The sequence below is a fragment of the Fusarium musae genome, chromosome 1 (genome assembly GCF_019915245.1).
Source record: "Fusarium musae strain F31 chromosome 1, whole genome shotgun sequence".
Classification (NCBI taxonomy): Eukaryota; Fungi; Ascomycota; class Sordariomycetes; order Hypocreales; family Nectriaceae; genus Fusarium; species Fusarium musae.
The window spans coordinates 3,090,256-3,112,992 of record NC_058387.1 but is presented as its reverse complement, the minus strand read 5'-3'; the positions used below and the strand labels follow the sequence as shown (position 1 = coordinate 3,112,992).

The 22,737-nt window shown below is 48.8% G+C and overlaps 7 protein-coding genes across 7 annotated transcripts; 3 read left to right on the top strand and 4 right to left on the bottom strand.

Annotated features, from left to right (window-relative positions):
* Positions 1-641: 641 nt before the first annotated feature.
* On the top strand, positions 642-1,933 carry J7337_000940 (uncharacterized protein; the record flags this gene model as incomplete). The annotated part of the gene is made up of 2 exons (XM_044818686.1): positions 642-971; positions 1,028-1,933. 2 exons carry the CDS (start codon positions 642-644, stop codon positions 1,931-1,933), a joined length of 1,236 nt encoding a protein of 411 aa, XP_044686388.1.
* Positions 1,934-4,502: 2,569 nt separating this feature from the next.
* J7337_000939 (uncharacterized protein) lies at positions 4,503-5,894 on the top strand (the record flags this gene model as incomplete). The annotated part of the gene is made up of 5 exons (XM_044818685.1): positions 4,503-4,523; positions 4,574-4,605; positions 4,663-4,789; positions 4,839-5,343; positions 5,386-5,894. The coding sequence occupies 5 exons, from the start codon at positions 4,503-4,505 to the stop codon at positions 5,892-5,894; spliced, it is 1,194 nt and encodes a 397-aa protein (XP_044686387.1).
* Positions 5,895-6,336: 442 nt separating this feature from the next.
* On the top strand, positions 6,337-7,624 carry J7337_000938 (uncharacterized protein; the record flags this gene model as incomplete). Its single annotated transcript, XM_044818684.1, has 2 exons — positions 6,337-7,080; positions 7,130-7,624. The coding sequence occupies 2 exons, from the start codon at positions 6,337-6,339 to the stop codon at positions 7,622-7,624; spliced, it is 1,239 nt and encodes a 412-aa protein (XP_044686386.1).
* Positions 7,625-8,002: 378 nt separating this feature from the next.
* On the bottom strand, positions 8,003-8,914 carry J7337_000937 (uncharacterized protein; the record flags this gene model as incomplete). Its single annotated transcript, XM_044818683.1, has 1 exon — positions 8,003-8,914. One exon carries the CDS (start codon positions 8,912-8,914, stop codon positions 8,003-8,005), a length of 912 nt encoding a protein of 303 aa, XP_044686385.1.
* Positions 8,915-11,952: 3,038 nt separating this feature from the next.
* J7337_000936 (uncharacterized protein) lies at positions 11,953-12,666 on the bottom strand (the record flags this gene model as incomplete). Its single annotated transcript, XM_044818682.1, has 2 exons — positions 11,953-12,205; positions 12,263-12,666. The coding sequence occupies 2 exons, from the start codon at positions 12,664-12,666 to the stop codon at positions 11,953-11,955; spliced, it is 657 nt and encodes a 218-aa protein (XP_044686384.1).
* A 1,009-nt stretch (positions 12,667-13,675) lies between these two features.
* On the bottom strand, positions 13,676-15,440 carry J7337_000935 (uncharacterized protein; the record flags this gene model as incomplete). The annotated part of the gene is made up of 4 exons (XM_044818681.1): positions 13,676-13,747; positions 13,797-14,333; positions 14,382-14,792; positions 14,844-15,440. 4 exons carry the CDS (start codon positions 15,438-15,440, stop codon positions 13,676-13,678), a joined length of 1,617 nt encoding a protein of 538 aa, XP_044686383.1.
* Positions 15,441-16,289: 849 nt separating this feature from the next.
* ACE1 (copper-binding transcription factor) lies at positions 16,290-18,620 on the bottom strand (the record flags this gene model as incomplete). Its single annotated transcript, XM_044818680.1, has 1 exon — positions 16,290-18,620. One exon carries the CDS (start codon positions 18,618-18,620, stop codon positions 16,290-16,292), a length of 2,331 nt encoding a protein of 776 aa, XP_044686382.1.
* Between the last annotated feature and the right edge of the window lie 4,117 nt (positions 18,621-22,737).

Sequence of the window (22,737 nt, the reverse complement as noted above, 5' to 3'; positions counted from 1 at the left end):
TGATATTCCCTACTAACTTATCTCACCACAAATCTCTCCGTAGTCCCAACTGAACATAACAACCTTAAGGTGCCTAGTCAGTTAGTGCCTACGGATAGTCATCTCGAATTGAGTGCTGTTCCAGCCACAGCGGGGACTGTTCCCTGTCAAGCTTGACCTTAAGAACACTAAACTGTTATATCCATGGAAGTTCTCCCTTCGACGTCATTTCTTCAAGCTGTTTTAAGAGGACATTTCAGATAATTCATCTTGTAGAATGGCCGAGATTAGTCATGGGTAATGCTAACACATGCATTGGCTTGTATTTTGGCACGTCAAGGTAAGAATTCATTTCTCACAGTTGGAACTCATGACGTTGCATGATCGATCAGGCTCATCATGAAATGTCTCTTTATTTTGTCCTCCTCCGTCAACGATGCGCTAGAGTTTCCATTGTCCGAGGTCGGCCAATCACCAGGTGCCGAAGGGCCACTCCGCAGTACGTACTTTCGACTCATTCACAAGTTGAGTCAATAGAACAAACATCTCAATATTGAACAAAGAAGAGCGATACCCCGTTCAACTTATCAACTGTGCTTGGTCGATTCTCTCCATCACCACTCTCTGTACAAGCCTCCTGGTCGTTCCAGCAAAGTACCAAGATGGCATTTCAATCCCAAGCTGCCGGGCAAAATGCCCTCTCGCCTGTCGATATCAAGCCTCTTCTGACCAAGCTCTGGCCTAACGGGTCTGCTGTCTCTCCTCAGGAGATTGCCGAGGCCATCTCTCACTTTTTCACAAATCAGGTCACTGAGGCTCAAACAGCTTCTCTTCTCATGGCATTGCATTTCACAAAGCTTGATTTCAGAGCTGATGTTTTGGCCGAGTGCGCCCGTGTCATGCGAGAGGCCGCTGCAACTATTCCTGTAGAAGAGCTGAAGGAAGTTATTGAACGAAGAGGGCGAAAGGAGGGAGCTTACAATGGCGGATTGGTAAGGAATCGGACAAAATCTGCTGGATCAACGAGCAATTGTTAACATAATCTCAGTGTGACATTGTTGGAACTGGAGGTGATGGCCACGATACCTTCAACATAAGCACCACCTCATCCATCCTAGCCTCAGCCTTGCTCATGGTTTCCAAGCACGGTAACAAAGCCAGCACCTCAAAATCTGGCAGTGCTGACTTGGTCGCTTGTATGAAACCTCAGCCTCCCATCATCAGCGCCGTCCGCCCTGACACTTTGGTCAAGGCTTACTCTGAGACTAACTACACTTTTCTGTTTGCCCCTGTGTTCCATACTGGTATGCGCTACGTCGCGCCCATCCGCAAGCAACTGCCTTGGAGGACAGTTTTCAACAATCTCGGCCCCTTGGCCAACCCTGTTGAAGATGTGCTTGAAGCCCGTGTCATTGGTGTCGGCCGAAGGGATCTCGGCCCGGCATTCGCTGAGGCGCTGTGCATGGCTGGTTTCAAGAAGGCTCTCATCATCTGCGGCGAGGAAGAGCTCGATGAAGTCAGCTGCGCCGGTAACACTCTATGCTGGAGGGTCAACGAGACCAGTGCTGGAAGACTCGAGGTTGAGCACTTCACCGTGCACCCGAGTGACTTTGGTCTGAGCACACATCCCCTGGATACAGTGTCATCTGGTAAAGAACCCTCCGAGAATGCAGAGATCTTGTCTCGAATTCTGCACAATGAGTTGCCTGACGATGACCCGATTCTTGAGTTTGTTCTTCTCAACACTGCGGCTTTGCTCGTGACATCAGGTATCTGCGAGTCCGATACCAGCAACATGGGTGAGGGGGATGACGGCAAGGTCATCACTGAGCGCGGCCCTGGTGGGCAGCGCTGGAAAGAGGGTATCCGAAGAGCTCGCTGGGCCCTCAAGAGCGGCGAGGCCTGGAGACAGTGGGAAAAGTTTGTCAAGGTCACAAATGAAATCGGTGCCTGAGAGATAGGAATACGTTATTACAACTGAAATTGTTATCATACACAAAAGCTTCATTCTCATTACACCTTTAACACACCAGAAGCCGTTCCCGTCGTTTCGGCGCCGCTGCTCCCATGGTATAAATAATTCCAGTCCTAGTCTAAAGTCATGCAGAGATAGATATATTGGTATATGTCGTGATTGTGGGCTTTGCTTCATGGTCCATACTTCATGCTTTAAGCCTGGCGTATTAAAATGCTCTCCCTATTTCTGGCGAAGCTGGGCTTGTTGTTGAAGTTGATGTCGTTGGTGAGAGTGGTGAGTAGGGGCTGGTTGAGCTTGATGAGAAAGATTGTGGTTGAGGTCGGGACGAGGAGGATCCAGCGTGAGTTTGTATTCTCGAACGATCGACTCCCGGGTGCCTTCGCATCAGCGTTGATTTGTTTCGCTGAATATCAGCTTCGTATGCTTTCCAGTCTGTCCTGAGACTCGTATTTCTATCCTCCTCTTCAGTGTCATTTTCATCGTCCTGTCGCACGGTTGCTCTTGAAGAGGCGCGACTTTGTAATGACTTGCGAATTATTTTGGATCGCTGAAAATCTTCCTTTTCGTTCTTATCTAGCCCTGACTTTGCGCGCTTCTTCTTGCCAAGAGAGAAAGACGCAGATCGTTCTTCACGCTGGCATTGGCGTGGTTTGACCCACGAGTATAGATAACTTAAGATAGGCATGATGATAGAAGAGGGAAACAAAAGAAACACAACGAATGGAAGGGCGAGCTAGAGATCGATAACCTGCCAGATGCCTACTTTAATATCTTGACAGCAGATATCGGTAATTATAATAAGATTTCAAGCCTTCCGTGAATGGGCGGGGATATCCTGGGGAGCCACAGGCTATGAATGGATGATCCTGGGAACGGGTAAACGGTTACGTGCCGTGCAAGGCCACGTAACTATGGGGACGGTTCTGATATGTTAGTTTATGGCAGAACCTCTGCTATCCGTAGGCCAAAGATTAGTTGATCTCTGCCTTGGCTGGACTGATCTGTCTGGTGTGGTCAAGGGCGCACAGCGGCTCGCACACTTGAGGCGCGGTTCTATAAATGGGAGCGAGCCGGGGTCGAGAGATTGATATATGTACGATTCTTTCTCGGCCCACGACAAGGTCTCTTCACGAGCAAAGATGCTTCATTCTGGTTGATGGCATTGATAAGATGGTTAGTTTGGGTCCCGGCATGTTTCAGGTCTATCTTTGGAGTAGATCTCTTCCGAGATTCGCCTCTGGACTTCCATCGATGCATCACATCGCGACAGAAAGATAGAAGCATGAGATGGGAAGCAAGGATTGCGATCCTACAGCTATTTCAGTTCAGCAGCCAAGACCAAACCACAAGCCCAGCTATCCGGAATGGGAGCAACCCCCAAGCACCAATACGAGCCTGTGGTGGCTATGTTGAACCTATAATCAGACGAGATATTGACAAGGACAAGACTTTGAACGGGATGCAGCCAGCGATTGGAGTTTTGGGGGAGACACAGCATGAGAAGTCTATTACATAACGATAAGTGGTACAGCACAATCTTTACAAGCCCAACTGTGAACAATGATTTTGTGAGTTTTGAAATAAAAACGAAGCTTTTCGGGACGGGTCGCTCTTCGCTGAAAGGTGAGTGTGGCTGAAGCATCACCAGTTTGCTACTCCGTACTAAATAAGTTATTGATCGGCAATGCTGCGCCTGAATGAGACGTATCACACTGTCGCAATCTAACAGGCTCAGAGTCCTTTTGGAAGGGATTGTGATCACTAAGGACGGATTCATGTTTTTCTGAACAGCTAATATCGTGGCTTTAAGCTTCTCGGGTGCCGACCAAATCAAGCAGACTGATATTTGATTGAGTCCAGGGCTAGGAAATAGTTTCTCATAGCATCGTTAGCTGCTGAATATGGCATGATACACACCTTCTCAACCAACCATATAAAAGGTCTTTATAGCTTCTCCATTGGTGATTAGGTAGCTCGCCATCGCATAGACGGCGAAACTACAATGGTTGCCGATGATGCGAATACATCTTGTCAGCCATCAATTAATAAAGTATTTACTCCGTACATCGCGATCAATTACCCAATGTAAATCATCGCTAATCGTCGGAGCCGAGAAGCTCCAGCAACGGCGAGATGTCACTCGGCACCGAACTCTTAGTGATTGGCCCTCTTCCCCAAAAGCCGAGGTGCAATCCCCACATGGAGCTCTTTGTTCACCAAGCTCAATTAGACTACAAGCTCATCAACGCACAATTCCGAACTCCCGTAGCTACCCATCCGGTTCCGATGACCGGTGACAATATCTCAAGCATCAATCTATATACATATCTACATACCGTTGCACAAGATTTCAAGTCTCACAACTGAGTTGCTCAACTTAGTCCATATTTAGCACTGCCAAGCTGACAGTTTGCTGAGGATGAGCTTATTCCTTGCTGCTCGATCCTTGAGGTCTAAGCCCATCAATGGCTATGCGCATGGAGTCCGCCGGTACTCAAGTGCCGTGAAAACCGGACTCCCACTTGAGGGCATTCGGGTGCTGGACATGACCCGGGTTTTGGCCGGTGTAAGTCGAACTTTTGCATGAACATGGTTGACAAGTGCTGACCTTTATAGCCTTACTGTACTCAGATTCTGGGCGATCTTGGGTAAGTTTGCTCATGTCATCAATGACCCTGGCCGTTTTAACATGGCCGAATGCGCAGCGCTGAGGTGATCAAGATCGAGCATCCTGTTCGCGGCGATGATACCAGGGCTTGGGGACCTCCATATGCAAAATACAAGGACGGGTCGTCTGCCAAAGGCCCTGGAGAGTCTGCCTACTTCTTGGGGGTAAGTTTGTGCCTTCTCTGCACAGAACCTGTCTCACAATGTCCTGCAGGCAAATCGGAACAAAAAGTCGTTGGGCTTGTCCTTCCAGCACAAAGAAGGAGTCGAGGTTCTTCATAAACTCGCTGCAAAATGCGACGTATTGGTGGAGAACTACCTCCCGGGAACTCTAAAGAAGTATTCCATGGACTATGAGACCTTGCGCAAGATTAACCCAGGTCTGATATATGCCTCTATCACGGGCTACGGCCAAACAGGGCCGTATTCCAACCGCGCTGGCTACGACGTCATGGTTGAAGCTGAATTTGGCCTGATGCATATTACTGGAGAGCGAGATGGTCCTCCAGTCAAGGTTGGTGTCGCGGTAACTGACCTGACGACTGGTCTCTACACCAGCAACAGCGTCATGGCGGCGCTTTTGGGACGGGCCAAGTCAGGAAAAGGCCAACATATCGATGTCGCACTGAGCGATTGCCAAACAGCGACATTAGCCAACATCGCCAGCAGCTGTTTGGTAAGTGGAGAGAAGGATTCTGGCCGCTGGGGCACAGCTCATCGTAAGTTTCAGTGTCTGAATAATAATTCCCATGCTAATTCAGAAGCTTCGATTGTTCCTTACAAGTCTTTCGAGACCAAAGATGGGGGTATTCTGTTTGGTGGAGGCAATGATCGGCTGTTCGGTGTTCTCTGCGATGGTTTAGGTCAACCACAGTGGAAGGATGACACTCGATACAAAACCAACGCTGATAGAGTCGAACATCGGAACGACCTAGAGGCCAAGATTGAGGCAATCACAAAACTTAAAACAACCCAAGAATGGCTCGAGGTCTTCGAGGGCAAGGGTATGCCCTATGCTGCCATCAATGATGTCCAGGGGACGCTCAACCACGAGCATACAAAGGCCCGGAACATGGTTGTTGAGATGGAACACGATGAGTGCGGCCCTCTAAAAATGGTCAACACGCCTATAAAGTTATCGGAGACTCCTCCAACGATTCGCAGCGCGCCACCTATGTTGGGCCAGCATACTAATGAAGTGCTACAAGAGCATCTTGGGTTTCAGGAAGCTGATATTAATGCATTGAGGGAAAAGGGAATTGTCGGATAGAACACGCATAGAATAGAACATGAAGCGCGAAAGGATTTTTTTGAGTAAGGTACCTCAACTTCTACCTAGGACTCCTGCTGTTTTAGTGGTTGTGAACAACGGCAGGAACTAACGTTAACTAGGTAAACTGAACAACCAGGGTGGTTCCTGCCTTGTACGATCAGAGTACTCCACGTGACCACACGTGTCACTAATAGAACTGAACATCTCACTTTGCCATGTAAATCCATTGTTTCCAATCTCAACAATATATGACCGTGCAGTCCCCTTCTCAAATAATACTTAGTCCACGTACCTATCAGCCCTGGGACGGGCCCTTCCTCTCATTTTGCAGTTTTTCTTACAGTTTTGGACGACGAATATTTCGCGACAGTTACGGACTTTGACAGCAGCCTACAAATGATCACTAACAAACCATCTTACGAGGACGAGAACATACAACATGGACCAAGTCACAGAGCAATTACCCGTCGAGCCCCCGAAAGCCATTGAAATGGATGCCATGATGGACGATATGTCTGCCAAAGGTGTCATTTCAATTACACCGGCACCCAAATTCTCATACACACCCCAGTTCCCATCAGAGAGCTCAGTCATCTTGGGCCGTCTCAAGAACGATTCCCAAACAGAGGGCAACGGGAATGTCAGAGAGAAACCTTCCGCAGACTTGAAACACACTTTGACTATGCCGACACTTACTAAAGCCAAAGGTCAATCTTCACTAGCATACTTTCTCAATGCAGGCGTGAAACGAAAACGAGAAGAACTGTCGGAAAAGATTGATCTGACTCGAAGCACTGTCCCCTTCCCGTGGAAAGTCCACTCTCAAACTCAACAAGCTACTATCGAGGCTCAGCGTGCCGGAGAGGAAACCCGATGTTCAATGTGTGACGGTTCTGCTCAAGTTTCCCCCTTAGTCACATGCGTTAGATGTCTTGTATCTTGGCACCAAAAATGCCATCCTCCTTTGGTTAGGGGCGAGGACATGACTTCTGCAAGCTTCACTTGTGCTAAGTGCGTTGCGGCCAGAGAACAAACCGTCAGACTCAGGGGCAGAGTTAGTCAGCAACGGGAACACGAAATCGAGCGGCTTCGTCAGAAACGCCTGTCTGCTCTCCCCAAGGGTGTTATCCCTGCAAAACCTCACCTCGTGGGGTTTGGTCCTGGTCGGGCTTCGGAGGCTTCAGTAAGTTCCACGACACTCGAGAAGGATACCATGGCTCACATGACGATAGCGAGCACAATACTTTGAATCCGTGCCGAAGACGGACCTTCTTAACATCCTATCATTGTGCGATCAACTGAGACCAAACCTTCTTGTTGACTTGCTCGTATCTATCTCAAAACGGCATCCTGAAATGCCCATATTCGATTCACCTGACTGGGATAGTCAATTTTCAAACACTTCTCGGCCTCCTAAAACAAAGCATGACGAGAAGCCGCGACATGGCCATGTTCTTGTCAATAGAGCAGCAAAACCGAAGCAAAAGACTACGAAAAAGATACTCAAACGCACTCGGGTCATAGAAGTAATCACAAGTGCGCCAGAGGAAGATAATGTCGATATTCTGCCGCCAACTTGGGCAAAGGCTGGCCATGGGTTATACTCACATTTACTGCCTGATACAGAAGACAGGTCGCTTCTCATGGATGAGAACGATGAAGAATCATTCAGTCACTTTTTGGTCGATGGGGCTGGGCGTCAGATCATGGAACCTGTGGGTGCTTAATGGAGAAAAGAACAGGCATTTGTGCAATTTCGGTGGTCTTTTTGCGGCTAATTCGGGAAAAGATTCGGAGTCAGTCCAGGCATAGGAGTTGAAGGGAAATTTCAGCTTCAGGCCAATCAGCCACTATGGAAGCTTATTCGTTAATAACCATCACGAAACAAAAACTCGAGACCGAGAAAACATTGTTCAATTCCGGGCTTTAAGCGTTATCATATGAATTATTTGATTTGTGATAAGAAACAGAAGACATCGACAAGACGAGTGGGATTATCCGGTAATCCCCAGCAAAGAAACACATTCCAGTTCCAAGTCATCCTCCATCCATTACATATTAGACCGTGGGTACCCAACTATTCGTCCATAGTCATTTTTAACCGCTTAGCAGTTGCATCCGAAGATGCCCTTGAGGCTGACGTGGATGCTAGCGACGATGCGGATGAGGCCCTGGATCTTGACAGAAGCACAAGCTCCGACCTTGTTGACAAAGAGAACGGTGTCCTTGACAATGCAGAAACCAACGAGTCCGTTGACATAGCCACCGATGCTACCACGGACATCGACGTAGTTCTTGCAGCCCTTGGAGCAGTAAGAAACGCAGTCATAGACCTGGCAGTTACCGAGACCGAGGAAGCAGGTAATGCTCTTGACAAAGTCGACAACAGCGTAGACGAGGCCACCAGTGACGTTTCCGGGGCGAACGGCATATCCGTACTTGTTGGTGTTGAAGAGGGCGACGGCATCAGCGCTGCTCTCGAGGTAGAGACCAGCAAGACCACCACAGACGGTCTTGAGGCTGGCGCTCAGCTGACCCTTGACATTGATGGCGGCACCGCCATAGAGAGCAACCTCAGCGCCGATAGAAAGAGGAGCAAGGAAGACAGTGTTCTTGAGGCTGGCCTGGCAGTAGGCGTGCTTAGTATCGTACTTGACGATCTTGTAGGGAGAAGCAGCACAGTAAGTGCCGAGCTTGACGTCAACGCCGGCGCCGGCGTAGACACTGGCACTGGGCTTGGGCCAGCAGCCAGAAACCTTCTTGCCAGCGCACTTCTTGGCCTTGCCATCCCAGGACTGGCCGGGAGGGCATGAGCAGGCCTTGGTCCAGGGGCAGTAGGACATGGCACCGGGGCAGGAGAAGGTGGTGCGAGCCTCAAGGTTGTTGGAATCGGAGCGGATGGTGAAGTCGCTAGGGGAGATGTTGGAGGTGGTATCAAGGAGGGCATCTGGGGCAGGGATGGCAGAAGCCATCGAGGCCATCGAGGCCAGAGTGACGAGAAAGTTGGAGAAGTACATTTTGATGATGCAGTAGGAGATTTGGTAGTAAGATAGAGAGTGGTTATTTGTTTGAAATGGTTGGAAGAGGTGAAAGAATGTTAAATATGCCTTTAAGGCCTTGTTGAAGCGAATGTAAGTTGAAGAAGTTGATAGAAGAGAGGGATGCTGATGAGAAAGAGTTGATTGAACGGGATATCGAGAGTGTTTATATAGCCATCATGAGTTGTCTCTGTGAAGCCGAGGATATTTTTACCACATGGTCATTGCGAAGTCTTCAAAGACGGCTCAGTCCTCAGTGTTACATTACAGACTCGGTATCTCCCTGCTAGTCAGGCGATGCCGGTGATAGTGTCGAGAGGTCCAAGCACAAGCTGAGTCTGGATGTTTTTCGGCCAAGGTCAAGCTGATAGATGGAGATGCTTGCGAGGTGCTAACCAGGAGTAGGCTGATGTGAGTTCACGGACTGTGTTTGGTTGCCTTGATATTCGCTGTGCATGGTGTTGATGAGTTATGCAGGCACCTGGACACGGGCAGTTGGTCGAGTCCGAATTATTCTCGAGACGAGGTAGCCATTGTAGGGCTTGGGTGGTATTGTGTTGAGAAGAAGTTCTGTTGTCTTTACTCGATATATTTTTTATTCGTCATTGGAACTCATCAATAGTCTCCGCGTTAAGCAAAAAATTACAGCATTACAGTAACAGCTATGTTTCAACCTCCATCCTTCACTCGATAAGCATAACTTGGTCCTCCATTGATTATCCCCGTTGAAACAACGATCAAGACCGTTCGACGTTCTGCCCACAAAGTAAACTCCGATCGGAAGTCGGCTTGTTAAATGAGATTCCACCAAAAAGGAGGTTTACCTGCAAGGAAAAGGTTTCATCTCTCGAGCCGCACTGGTCCATCCAGGAAATCAGCTCACCACTTACCCCGAAAAGGCAAAGCCATCACGACGAGGCGTTTCTTTAATTAAACCAACAGCATGTTTCAGGCCTGAGAGAGCTGCACTGCACAGCTCAGCTGATTTTTTTGTCCTGAAGAAAGATATCAAGGAGTGTCCTTGGAGAAAACTGCAAGAGTGAGTTGTTTATGTGTCTCTATTTTTAAAGAGGTGTGGGGATGTGGTTTAGTTATGTGATACAATCATATCGGAGGTTAATGGAGGACGGGGTGAGGGAGGGTTCTGGGGTTGTGGAGTTGAAACAATTGCTGGGATGGTTTGGCCTTCGGCAGATCGACAGTGTTCTCTTCCTTGTTGATTTTTTTACTTCCCTGTCGTGATCTGTCAAGCTGAGGTCTGTTCGGGTACATCCGATATAGTGCTATATAGTAGACTCAGTGTTATCATAGCAGCAGCTTAATAGTGTAACATCATGACGATGATGCTCACTCTACGGCACGTCCAACTGTGCCCTGAGAAGTCTTTTAAACTCAACCCGCTGAGCAATTCCTAAATGCGCATCGTTCAGCTGCACCAGTCAAACCGCGAGCATAGTCTTGGTAGTGGGTCGTCAAAGAATAGCTACCGGTCTAGATGCAGCCTTTCCCTCCAAGAGAATTATTCACCTGCAGCTCCAAAGTTTCAGGCTCTGGTAGCCCATAGCTACCTAAATAGTGGCTCACGCACGGTTCGTTGTTGGTGGCAGCGGTGATGGCTTTATTAGCTATCGTTTCTGACTTAGGAGCTGTGTTCGTTTTAGTACATATCCACATGGACCATCCTTGTTGACAATCATGTTCTGCGTTGTTTTTTTGTTTCTATATGTCAATGCTTTAAGGTTTCTTCAGCACGTACCGTCAGCCGAGAGGTCAATAACCTTGTCCTGATGGCTTTGCGAGCGTCATGCCCCTGTATTTCCGTTGTTGGATGTACTGATTGATGACTTTGAGTCTTAAGTCATGACTCTCGGATGGGTCTCGTGACTCCATCCTGGACAATAAACCATTGACACCCACCATAATTCCAATTACACCTTATTTGCGCCTATTTCCACCTGTGACACTATTTCTCGGTGATTCCGTTCAAGTAAAGTAACCTAGAAGGAGAGGAAAAACTTCGTCCTCGATTCTCAAGTGACGGCTTCGAGTCATGTTACGATAGCAGAATGCTCAACAAGACAGACATAACTTACATCAAAAATCAAATTACGCAACAGTGGCAGATACAAATATACGATTGTTATTGTTCGCCATCAAATAGAACAAAGCAATGTGTTCATTTAACAAAGACGTCAATTCGTTGTTGAACTTCGAGACGTATACCCTACAGTTTGATCATCTATACTTGGCTGTACACGAAAGCGCACAAGGCCTATAAACTGCCCATATAAAAGCTATGCACAGTATTACGGCATCGCATCGACACTGAAAAGCCCTACTTTTTCAAATGCTAGGTTTTCCGACTGTTTAATGAACGGTTTCCCGTGATCCTCTGGGAGCCATTGGTGACTGACAACAACTAGGGGTGACTGATATTCTACTATATACCACAGTAATAGCACGGAAAACTTATATGTCAAACATGTCATGGATCCATATTTGATGCAACAGAGATAGGTTAAATATGATTAATTCAGGAAATTTCATTGATAGGTTGCGGTCTTTGCCACTGTTTATCCTCCCACTTGCTCTCCTTGCCTGCCTTATAACATTAACCAAAGGCAACATCACCTCCGCGTTTATACACCGGTCTATATTCCAGCATGTGTGGAGACTTTGGATGCAATAAATGGGATATATGGTTCAACACATATCCCCCGGCCTATTCCTTCGTTCTCTCCCCCCAGTCAACAAGGAAAGTCATAATTCATGAAACTGAAACACAGGTCCAGCCTCGCTTTTCCAAAGCTGTCTGCCGCGAATTAAACCACCAGGGTCCGCTTCGTCCCCTTCTGTGCCCCCTGCTCGATAGCCATCGACGTCGAAGCATCTGTCGGTGTCCCCAGGAGCACATACGGGCCCAGCACTCGACAGTTCGTTGAGACAGAACAACATGAACAAGATCCCACCCCCTACGACCAATTAGTCCACATAACTCGCTGTTTGCCGAAGGGCACTTACAAGATAGCAGAGACGAGACCCAGCACAGGTGCACCGGTCTGTGAAAGAGGCAGCTCCCAGTACGTGTAGTCTGAAGGGAACACCCTCTCCACTACGAGGAAGGACACTAGACTGCCGAGGAGCACTGACGCTGTGAGCGTTCGGAGCACGACTGCGGGGCCGGTCCAGGGTCTGTCGTGGTGCACTATAGACCACATGCCAAGGCCGACATCACAGGTCAGAGCCGCGATGAGGACAAACGCCTTGATGCTGCAAATATCAGTCAGTCTTTGGCTCTTGTATGGTATCCAGAAATGTGGCGCCTACCCATGGCTGGAAGCTGCAGCTCCAGAATACGAAATAAGAAAGATGGCCAGCATCAAAATGACAAGCAGACATGAAATAATCTGCATAAAATCAACCGCGACCCTGACGGCTCTGATACCAGCGCCTGTCGGCTCCTCGACTTCTTCGGGTAGAGGGGTAAGTAGAGGTGTAAGCTCCCTTGCAATTGGTGTAGTTGACAGCCGCGGCAGAGATCTCGGCCTCGTGACGATGCTGAGGTTCAGAGGCGGTGGTCGCGTTCCCTTGCGCATATCGTCGGTTTCTTCCGCGAGGAATGATGTGAGAATGCTGATGCCAGTTGCTGATGTGAGAATGCTGATGCCAGTTGCTGATGTGAATGTTGAGTAGGAATCCCTGTCCCTTACGTCGATGAACTTGTTAAGCATGAAGAAGTACAATGAGGTCAACCGGGTATAACGAATGGATGAGATGGCGATTTAATCGGAGGCCTCGATGGTGTTGGTATTTGTAGTGAGAGAGAAACAGAAAAGGGAAATAAAGAATGAATACTAAAACAGTCAAAAACGAAAGAATAAAATGAATTGATCAAGAAGAGGTAACGAAAGACCGAAAACAATGAGGAACAACCGAAATAATAAAAGAAGGAAGAAAATGAACGATTTCAATCGATGTTTTCTTGTCTTATCTCGATCTCTCCCTTTGGCGCGCGCCAGTTCCCATTCCAACCCACAGCCCAGCCCAGCCAGCGCAAGGGGTTTTTTTCTTCCTCGTATCGTATCAATCTTCCGCCTGAAGGCCTAAACGCGGGCCTAAGATGCGTCCTTCTGCAGGGGCACGTCGCACCACAGCCACTGTTTTCTGCGGCGGTTGGACGGTGGCCAACTGAAAACAGTGGAACGCCCTTCTAATTTTGGTGTATCCCGCCGGCTCTCTCGGTATCGACTGATGGCATTTCTTTCTTGGCGAGACGTGATTGGGTTCCGCGCTTGTTTCATGTCGATTGATATCGATTCTTTTAGGGATTGAAGGCATTGGGTTTCTACTGCTTTGGGCTGCCTCCTTGCTTAGATGCTACCACATGCTACAGCCGATGCAGCCTCTGACCTTCGCTACGCCGCAGGGGTCAAGCATTAACGCTATCTGGCATCATTCTTCAGGGATCACCGTGTTCATGCCATGGCTTATCTATCCATCCATCACCCACCCTCTGCTTTGTTCCAATTCCGATTATCTCAGCTCAGACTTGCCTTTACGACTTCAATGACATGATCCATGCATAAGAACACGCCGAAAAGAGGGTTAGCAGCCGATAAACTGCAAACACACAACTCCCAGTCCGTGTTTTTGGCCCATGGTTGCATATGTCTCAGAAGTATCTGAAGAATCATCACTGCCGAGTTGTTCCCGTCGTATCTAAGTCACTCGACTCACATCTCATGCTGAAAGCACTGTCGTCCCTTTGACCTTTCCACTCTCCATCTTGGCGGTTCTGGCCCCAAATTGTATCTATCATGGCTCATTAGTAAAGACTTTTCAGAACCAGGTTGCCACTTACAGCTCGCTTCTTCTCCTTTGAAACTGAGCTCATGCCAAGTGATTGAGCCACAAGCCGCAACACTCGTTTCTCGGCGTCGAGGTTCCCTTGGCCACCAGGTGTTTCGAAATCACACTTCTCCCACACAGGAGACTCGATTGCCCACTTGACAAACCGCTCATCCAGATAGGGGAATCTCACTTCTCGACCCCAGTGTGCCATAACACGGTCATCTCGGCCAAGGTTTCTCTTTCCAAGCCGACTGACGTCGAGCTTCAGCTCTTGTACAACTCCGCTGTAGCCACGATGCGTGTAGGCCACGCCGTGCCGGCCATATCCACCAAAGAGCTCATCGGCACCCAGACCGGACAGCAATACTCGCGCTGTCGTGCTATAAGGCTGCGAATTTGAGTCGCCGGTTGTCTCGCCAAGCCCTTGTCCTCTTGCAGCAAAGTATAAAGCACACGAAATGGACAGATCCATCTCTGTGTTATGAGGATAGATAAGACGAATGATTTCAGCTCTGTGCTCGAGATTCTCAGCATACGGCACATTTACCTGCCTCCTGTCAGTCATCCATTCCGAAGTGAGACCAGGTCCACATACCGCCACGAACTGCCATGCTCTGCCAGGACAGACACGACCAAGCTCTGCAAACGCATTTCTCCCCGTCATTCGATCCGGACACTTCTCATAAAGCTCCTCCCGGGAGAGGTCCTTAAATTGCCCTGCAATTCTGGGGTTCTCAAACGCGACGTTGATCAGGTCAATACATTGATCCGGAGGAATCATGTCATGAGACAGCCTCGCAAGCACAGTACAATCAAGGCCACCTGAAAATAGCACTGCCACTCTCGCATCCGTAGCTTTGGCTTTTGGGGGTAGTGGCACGTCTAGAACTCGCAGTCGAAGAGACTCGATCAAGCGAGAACGCAGCTCTTGCACAGATCTTGAATCTTGTCCGAGGGCAAAATTCTCCTGTGGCAGATCCTCGTTGAAACTACCGATGCTCGATATCTGAGGACGTAAGTAGCAGGCTTGTTGGGGTCATACTCACATTGAACTTACCAAAGTAGTATCGGCAGTCCAATCGTGCCGGTCTGGCACTAATCCTTCAGGCGAATCGCTCTCGGAGAGATCCAGAGCATAGCACCCATCGGCCTCAACCTCGGTCCATCCATCGACCGGCGTCTCAGCGATACTTGACAGAACAAATGGAGAGCCATCTTTGACTAGCAACGATCGGCGGCCTAGTCGATCTCGTCCGTAGTAAAGCCGCTTGGCGGGTTTATCCAGGTAAATAAACGCGAAAGGCCCTTCGATGGCCCGTAAGATGCCCAGAACATCTCCTGCACCACGACTTGCCTCGGCCAGGAGGGCAAGAATAGCCTCGCCATCGTTACCCTGTACAGAATCTCCTTGAATACCCCAGGCCTCTCCATTCCAGCATAGAATAGACTCAGTCACATGATCCACAAGTGGCTGCTTTGCAATGTGATCACCTCGCAGTGATAACACGGTTGATGTGAAAGTCAGGAAAAGATCATCAAGCTGTATCCTAACAGTTCCTGTATGATCTGGTCCTCTATTTACCAAACATCGCTCTGACACGGATGAAAGTGTTTGGTCAGGGCTTGAGGATATAATAGCATGGATTCCGCACATTTTTGAGCGTTGCTGAAAGGGCGAAGACGCGGTTGGAAGATTTGGAAGCTTGTTGGTGCAGTTGAAATTGACCAATTACTACAAGCGAAATACCACAGATCCACCCCAGAGCAAACTTACCCTATACCAGAATGTGACAGAGCTGTTGCCCAAAGCTTGAGTAGTTAATATGGAATTATTTTCAGGAATGATAAAGAAGCATTACTCTTAAAGTTTGAGTTTGCACAAATAGATATTGTGTGAGTCATTTATGGTAACCAGCCTCCAAAGTCTATTGCAAAAAGCACCGGCGACTAACATAACCAGATGACTAAACCTCAACTCCTATGTAGCCTGGAGGGTCACTGTCTGGCATTCCCGGGAGGCTCTTAGTCATGGAATAGCATCCCGTAGTCACTCTGAGAGAAAAGCTTACGCTTGAGATGGGCGTGTATTTCTATCCTAAACAACAGGAAAGAGAGGCGATCTCTATACCAGCTAAACCCAATTCTTTGCCGAATCGAAATGCACTGCGAAGGGGTGATGTGAGATGGCGTTTCACTCAAGTGCCCAATCTGACTACTAATAATATCCTCAAAGGAAAAACCAAAAACCATTGGTCCTGAGCCCCGACGGCCCATTCCTCCATTCAAATCTCAACCTGAGGCAAATCACAAGCTCAAGGAGTTAACAAAAAAGCTGAAATACATGAAGAAGCCCAATCCCGCACTGGGTGGCATAAGAAAGTGTCGTGTCTCATCAAACCAAAAAAAAGACTGTTTGGCAATTTTGTTGGGGATCATTATACAATTTTGAGGTACGTGTCCCTTACCCAATACTCGGGAAGTTCCACGGCAGAGGACTGGATCCCTATTCTCCGAGGTTCTGCTGCAAATCAACGTTTGACCAGTCCATCATCTGAAAGATATCCTGGGAATTCTGGGAGAAGCCCAGGTTGGCGCTGGGGATTTCACCAAACAGTGACTGGTATTCATTGGTCTTCGTCATGCCATTGCCATTGTCATTAGGGAAGAGCGGAAAGTCCATGCTGTCTCCTGCAAAGGAGTCGTCAAAACTTTCATCAACATCTCGTAATGAGTTTGGAGTGTAAAGCATGGCTGTCTCCTGGCCAGTTGGCGAAAAGTGAGGAGCAACAGTCGGGATGGGAATCTGCTGCTGGGGTTGCTGATACATAGGCAATTGCTGTTGCATCATCTTGAGGTTGGAGTTATACATGACAGGCTGCTCAGGTGTGGGCAGCTGAGCAGGAAGCTGCATATGAGCAGCATAGAGGTCCTCGTTATCGAGGATGAAGGCCGAGCCATTCTGGTATGGGGCATACTGCTCGTAGGAACTAGCCGAAGCAGGCGAGGTGGAATCCATGCCCAGATCCAGGTGAAGTGTCTCGGAGGGAATGTTGTTGATTGACATCCAGTCCGAGTCATTAGGGTAGAGAGGGAAGTCGCCAACGAATTGTGTCACATCGTTCTGAGGTGGAGTGGGCACACCGTTGTATTCGGTAGAAGAAGGCGTTGACATGTTACCCAGAGGCGGAGTCTGCTGCTGAACACTGCCAGCAACTGATGGCAGCTTCTTTCCATTGGTCTTGGTTCGAACGTAGGTCCAGCCATGGGCTTTCTCCATGTGCTGCTTGCAGTTGGATTCACGTTTCGACTTATAAGGGCAAGGCTTGAACATGCACTCATACATTGCAGGGGCAGCAGAGTGCTTGTCGTTGTGGTGGCGGTCCATTTCCTTCTCAGTGGGCCATCCATAGGTGTGATACTTGCAAGTTGGGACAGGGCACTTCCAAGGGCGAGAGTGAGTCTTTTCGTGCTTGGTGAGATCGCAAGGACGCTTGAACTCCTTGTTGCAGCCGGGCTCGCGGCACTTCTTGGGAGCTAGCTCCTCGGGTGAAGCATTCTTCTTGCGGCGAGCCATGGATCGTTGGATCTCCTCCTCGTCCTCGAGCTGCTGACTCAGGGATCGCTTTACTTGCATTGGCGAGTCGCTGTCAACCTCGACAGGCTTACCAGTGTCCAGAGAGATATATGTGCCATCCTTGCGGACACGAACGAGCTCGACGGGGCGACCTTCGTGGAGACCACCGATGAGTTTGATCTCGTCGGATCTTCGGCGAGAGTTAGTTGGATAGTCCAAGGGAACAAAGCTGGGTACATACGCGTCGATATCCATATCGTCACCGCTGTTCTTTGCGGCAAGTTGTTTTCCGTATTGGAGAATCTGGTCCTTCAGGTCGAGGAAGTATCCGTTAGTGTAAGGCCGGTCAGCAGGTCGAATTTGTTCGCGGTCGCTGAGATATTCGACGGTCGCTTGAATGCATTGGACGGACGTAAGGCAGAAATCCAGGTACAAAGTTGCTGACTTGGTCTTCTCCTTCAAACACAAATTGCGATAAGTATTTTCCCAAACGCCAAAACCAGTCAGAAGCTGACTTACCGGTGCCATAAATATCAATGTTTTCTCAAGATCTCGCAAGCAAATAATTTCCTTTGATCGAATTCGTCGCGGGATGTCAAGAACAATGGGCTCAAACTCCTTGAGGGTCGGCTTTGCCAACAAAGGGCGCAAAGTGTGCTCGTGAATGCGGTTAATAGCCTTGGGCCCCAGAGAGGGAAGCTTTTCCGATGCTGCGGCAACGGATCTTGTGATGGCGGATCGTGTTTGCACCTTTGTCTCCTTCTTTGCCGAAGTGACTGCACCCCGCTTCTCGTTTGTGGAAGCCACCGATGTACCCAAACCGCTGTCAGACTCATGGTGCCGTGAATGGCGAACAGAGCGAGGGCGCAGAACGCGCCTCTCCTCTTCTTTTGTCATCTTGGGGTCGACGATAGGTCCCTCGAGGAAGCCGCGAGGGATGGGGAGACTGGTGTCTCGAAGGGTCTTGATACTAGACTTTGGCGACAGGGAGAGCTGATCTAAGGATAGAGCCTCGTCGATGTCGTTCAGAGCCAGGGCCACACGTCGACGGTTGGCATCGACGACATCATCCAAATGAGACTGAGCCCGAGGCAGCGTGGGAGGGACAAATGTGTTGTCTAGAGCCGAAGATGATGAAGTAGGAGAGTGAAATGTCGCACCCTTACGGAGGGTAGAGCTGTTCTTAAGGGACAGGGCATTGTCGGTGTCGCTGTCCGGGCGAGTCACCGGAGTCCTTCGACGAGGGTGGGAGAAGGACATGGCTTGGATTCAAGGTGGGTATGAGATAAAAGAGACAGTCGACGGATGGCCACAGAAGTCCTGAAGCTAAGCCGGGGAGTCCCGTTAGTTCCAGAGCGCGACCTTTGATGCAAGCAAGTGCTTGGTAGTGAAGGACGGGGAAGTGAGTCACAGTCGAGATTCTTGAATCCCACACCCAGGACACAAAGGCCTAGACGTTGATCAAGGCCAGATTGGGACACGGGGTGATTGACCAATACAACGAGTTGAAAGTGATACCGGGCAAGGTCAAAAACAAGACGAAGTCCAAGTAAAAAGACGAGACTGAGATGTCAAGACGATATAAAATGTGAACCGTACCAGATCAGAGACCGAAGATGTATGCGAACAATCAGCCTTGATGTCGAGGAACCAATGCGGTGGAGGTGGCGCAAGAGGATAGAACGACAGGGAAGCCGGGGGATGAACTGAATAATATATTGCTCAGGCGGTAAGATGACTCGGCGAGACTCGAAAAGAGTTGCTAAGCGAGACGAGACGTCGAGTGACAAACGCGTGAGATGTTGGTGAATGAAACAAGACGCAGCGTTGAATGTTGGCGATGCGAAAGGCGGGTGGAACTGGAGGAAGGAAGAGGACGGGCGGAAAAGGGTATATGAGGGTTGACCGAAAGGGTGTACAATTTCGGGACCCACAGGGTGTGAGAAATCTAGAGCTAAACGGAGAGAAGCTGAAGCTGGCGGCGGCCTCAGGATAACGAGGAAAATGGTGAGGTGAGAGTGGGATAGAGAGAGAGATTTGGAGAGAGGAAGAGGGCGAAATGGAAAGTGTCTACGGACGAGCGAGGTTATGCTTAGAAACCGAGTTGAAATGGGCTCCGCAATCTCTCAGCCCATGGCCACTGTTGCCTAAAATCCCTGGACACTAAATCCTCTTCCAGCATGGTACGGGCTGAGGCGCAGGATGCCCCCTGCGCAAGGTTCAGCGTGATAGCGCCCAACCCGAGGCAGTACTCCAGTCACTAACAGAGTTGAAAGTCTAACTCCTTTTGACTTTCCGATTCCTGAGTATCTGACACCAAGACTCACCTCAATTCCCCCACAGAGCCTCAAGCGTCTCAGACTCGGAGTTACGGCTTGGAGTACCTCGACTATGACAAGCGACCTTCTCTATATCCCCACAAACTCCGCCAGATCCGACCGCTCCTCTCCCGCACCCCTAGAACCTTTGTGGTTCACTGCGCATCATCCAGTTCTGTCCGTCCATCTCGAGAGGCGCATGAGGCAGAAGAATTTCCAAGCTTGTCATTGATCTGAGGGAAAGGCCAAGGAGCAGTTGACGATGAACTTGGGGGCCAGAAATGGAACCATTGCGTATCTACTGTCGTGGCCCTCTGTTTCTCCGCGAAATGACGGTGTTTGTTTTCATTTCGGTTTCAAATAAGCTCGCGTTTTAGATGAAACCAATTCTAGTCTTGGGGGGTCACGATCACAAACCAAACGCAAGGAGAAAAGAGGAAATGGTGTTGTCTACGAATTGTGCTAATAATTCATTTACAGATGACGTCGGACCGTGGTGGTTTGGCAACCATTGTCACTGTTGTGAACCTATGGAAAACGCCTTGCGGAGAGTCTGCAGGGATCGACACCGGGCGCATCTTTTAGGTGGTCCGTGACCGTTGGCTGTCAGCAACAGAAAGACAGACTCATAGATTGGCTTGGGTTTAGCAGTCCGGAAAGAACTCGGAATTCCTCTGGTATGGACATCAAGATCAATAGATGGTATTTCGAGTGTCTAAATTATGGGAGAATTGTCCTTTCCTGTCTTCTATTATGCTTGCGGTCTGACTTCACGCCCTCGTTTGGTGTTCAGTCAAAGCTTGCCTCTTTTCCGAATGATCCTCGTGTGGCCATTCTGACATCCTACGGATACTCATCTGGCAGTCTGGTAGCTCATTGGCGTTGACCACGCTAATGTGGCATAAACTAGTCGCTATTCTATTCGTCGGTGGTCTCTGATTGATGAGACGCATTGGTGTTGCAGTCGATGCATTGCATTTCCACCCTCCACCTCAGCCCTCTTTGACGGCTGTGCCTTGCAATCGATGGCGATGCGCAGCCTCTCTGCATGTTTTATGTGCCATTGGCTTGATATGGACTTTAGGTATCTTGAACGGGTTTCATTGACCGTGCCGGGATGTGCTAGAACTCATTAGGAGGGAGACTCACCGAAACATGCATTGTCGTTGCTGGACCTTTGAGCTGATGAATGTTGGTGCTTGAAACAGGACATGATCGACTGACAACCTCCATCGAAGAGAGACACGGCGACTCACACGCGTTATCATCATCACCGAGACCTCATCTTGGCTGCATCTGGATCGAACACAAGACGCACCAACCTCCAGATATTCTCCCTCAACTGGTTCCTGTGCCTGTTCCCGTCTCCAAGGACTCTCCACCGCCAACGCCTCCTTTCCCGTAGCATCGGCCCACAGCCAATGGACCGATAGTGCATTTACTCCACGCATAGGGCTGCTGCTCTCCGCAGGGGTTGGTCGAAACAAAGGTCATGTCACCCGTCCGTTGACTCAATGGCCGGCGATTTCCCTTTTTGATTACGAGTGTGGACCCCCATCTTTTCCCAAGTCGTTGCATTGCATTTCATCGCACTGCTAGCCTTTTCAGAGCTTCTGCCCTGAAGCATGCGTCCCAGATTAAGGCCGCATGTCCTAGATTTACCGGCCGGAATCCGTAGCCGCCACCAGAATGATTCTCATCAATCGCTCAAGACGAGTCGAGTCATTGCTGACGCCCGCTCTATGGATCTGCGTCAGTAATCACGCGCTTGTAGATTCTCGCGCCCTTGGCATATCTTTTTGAGGACAGCACGAATGCACGAGAGTCCTTTTGCAACAGTATGAAGGCATCGTAATCAACCTAGGTATCTTCTTGTCACCGAATTCCTGCTTGCAACCAATCAAGATACACGTACACGTACGCAGTATGCATACGCCCTTTCAATAGAAACAACCACCAAATACGTAAATATACACGCAAGCCAGCTGTTTCATTCCGGCCCTAGTTGCAATTTGTTCATTTATTCCAAGAACTTTATGTCTTGTACGATGTTATCAAGTCCTATACTAACTGCCATTTTTAAACACGTCCCTGCCATAAGCCAATCAGAGTCAATTTTATCAAGCAGCCTACCTTAGTACCAAAGACCCTCTTGTGTCCAGGGACAAATCTGGATGCCTCGAGTGGTGAACCCCATTCTCAAGGCATCCGTATTCTGGTTCGCAGGGGATACGTATGCATTTGCGCCGCTTCTGGGAACCAGCCAGTAGTGGAATTCCTTTTTGACATGAACATGATATCGTGTGACCCCTGTATGATTGTTGACGATACTACTAGTCTCGGGGTCTAATGGCGTAAACCAGAATAACCTCTTGACAAGCTTAACAGGGGAGCTCGTCATCAAGGCGCCCATGGATTGGGACTTTTGATTCGACATTGACATACTCTGTACTTTGATTCTAATAGGTAGAGTCAATGATCCGTGCTTTGATTACAAGATCCTAGTGGTGATCAGTATCAACACAATCTAGATCTTTTCCTGGTATCGTATCCTAGCGTTGTCTACTTGTGACCCTAGACTCCGAGACTCAGTTAGGTATGTTCCTATCTTCGATATAACGAGCTGAATGTCTCAGAGGCATGTGATACCTGTAAAACGATAGAAGTTCTGCAAGGAAAGCCCTGAAATCTTAGGCGTACAATCTTTATCAAGATATGAGCGGGACAATTGTCCAGTATCAACTTAAATCATTTCTTACAGCACAATCACATCAATACTACGTTGAATACAATAAAGATCGAAGAACGAAACAGGTTATCGAATTCTCGTAACTACAAGAATATTGAAATCTCATAACTCGGATGGTTCACTTGAACCTATGTCTATTTCTGATTCCCAGTCTCAAAGCCAACGCAAGGTGACGATCTCAAGGTGATAATACAATCTTATACCCAACCCGCATACTCATCATGGGACGGTATTTCCACATAGGGAGCGTTCCTCTCATCCTCGGTGAGAGGAGAAACGGTGTAGGACCGATCAATACGATCCCGTACAC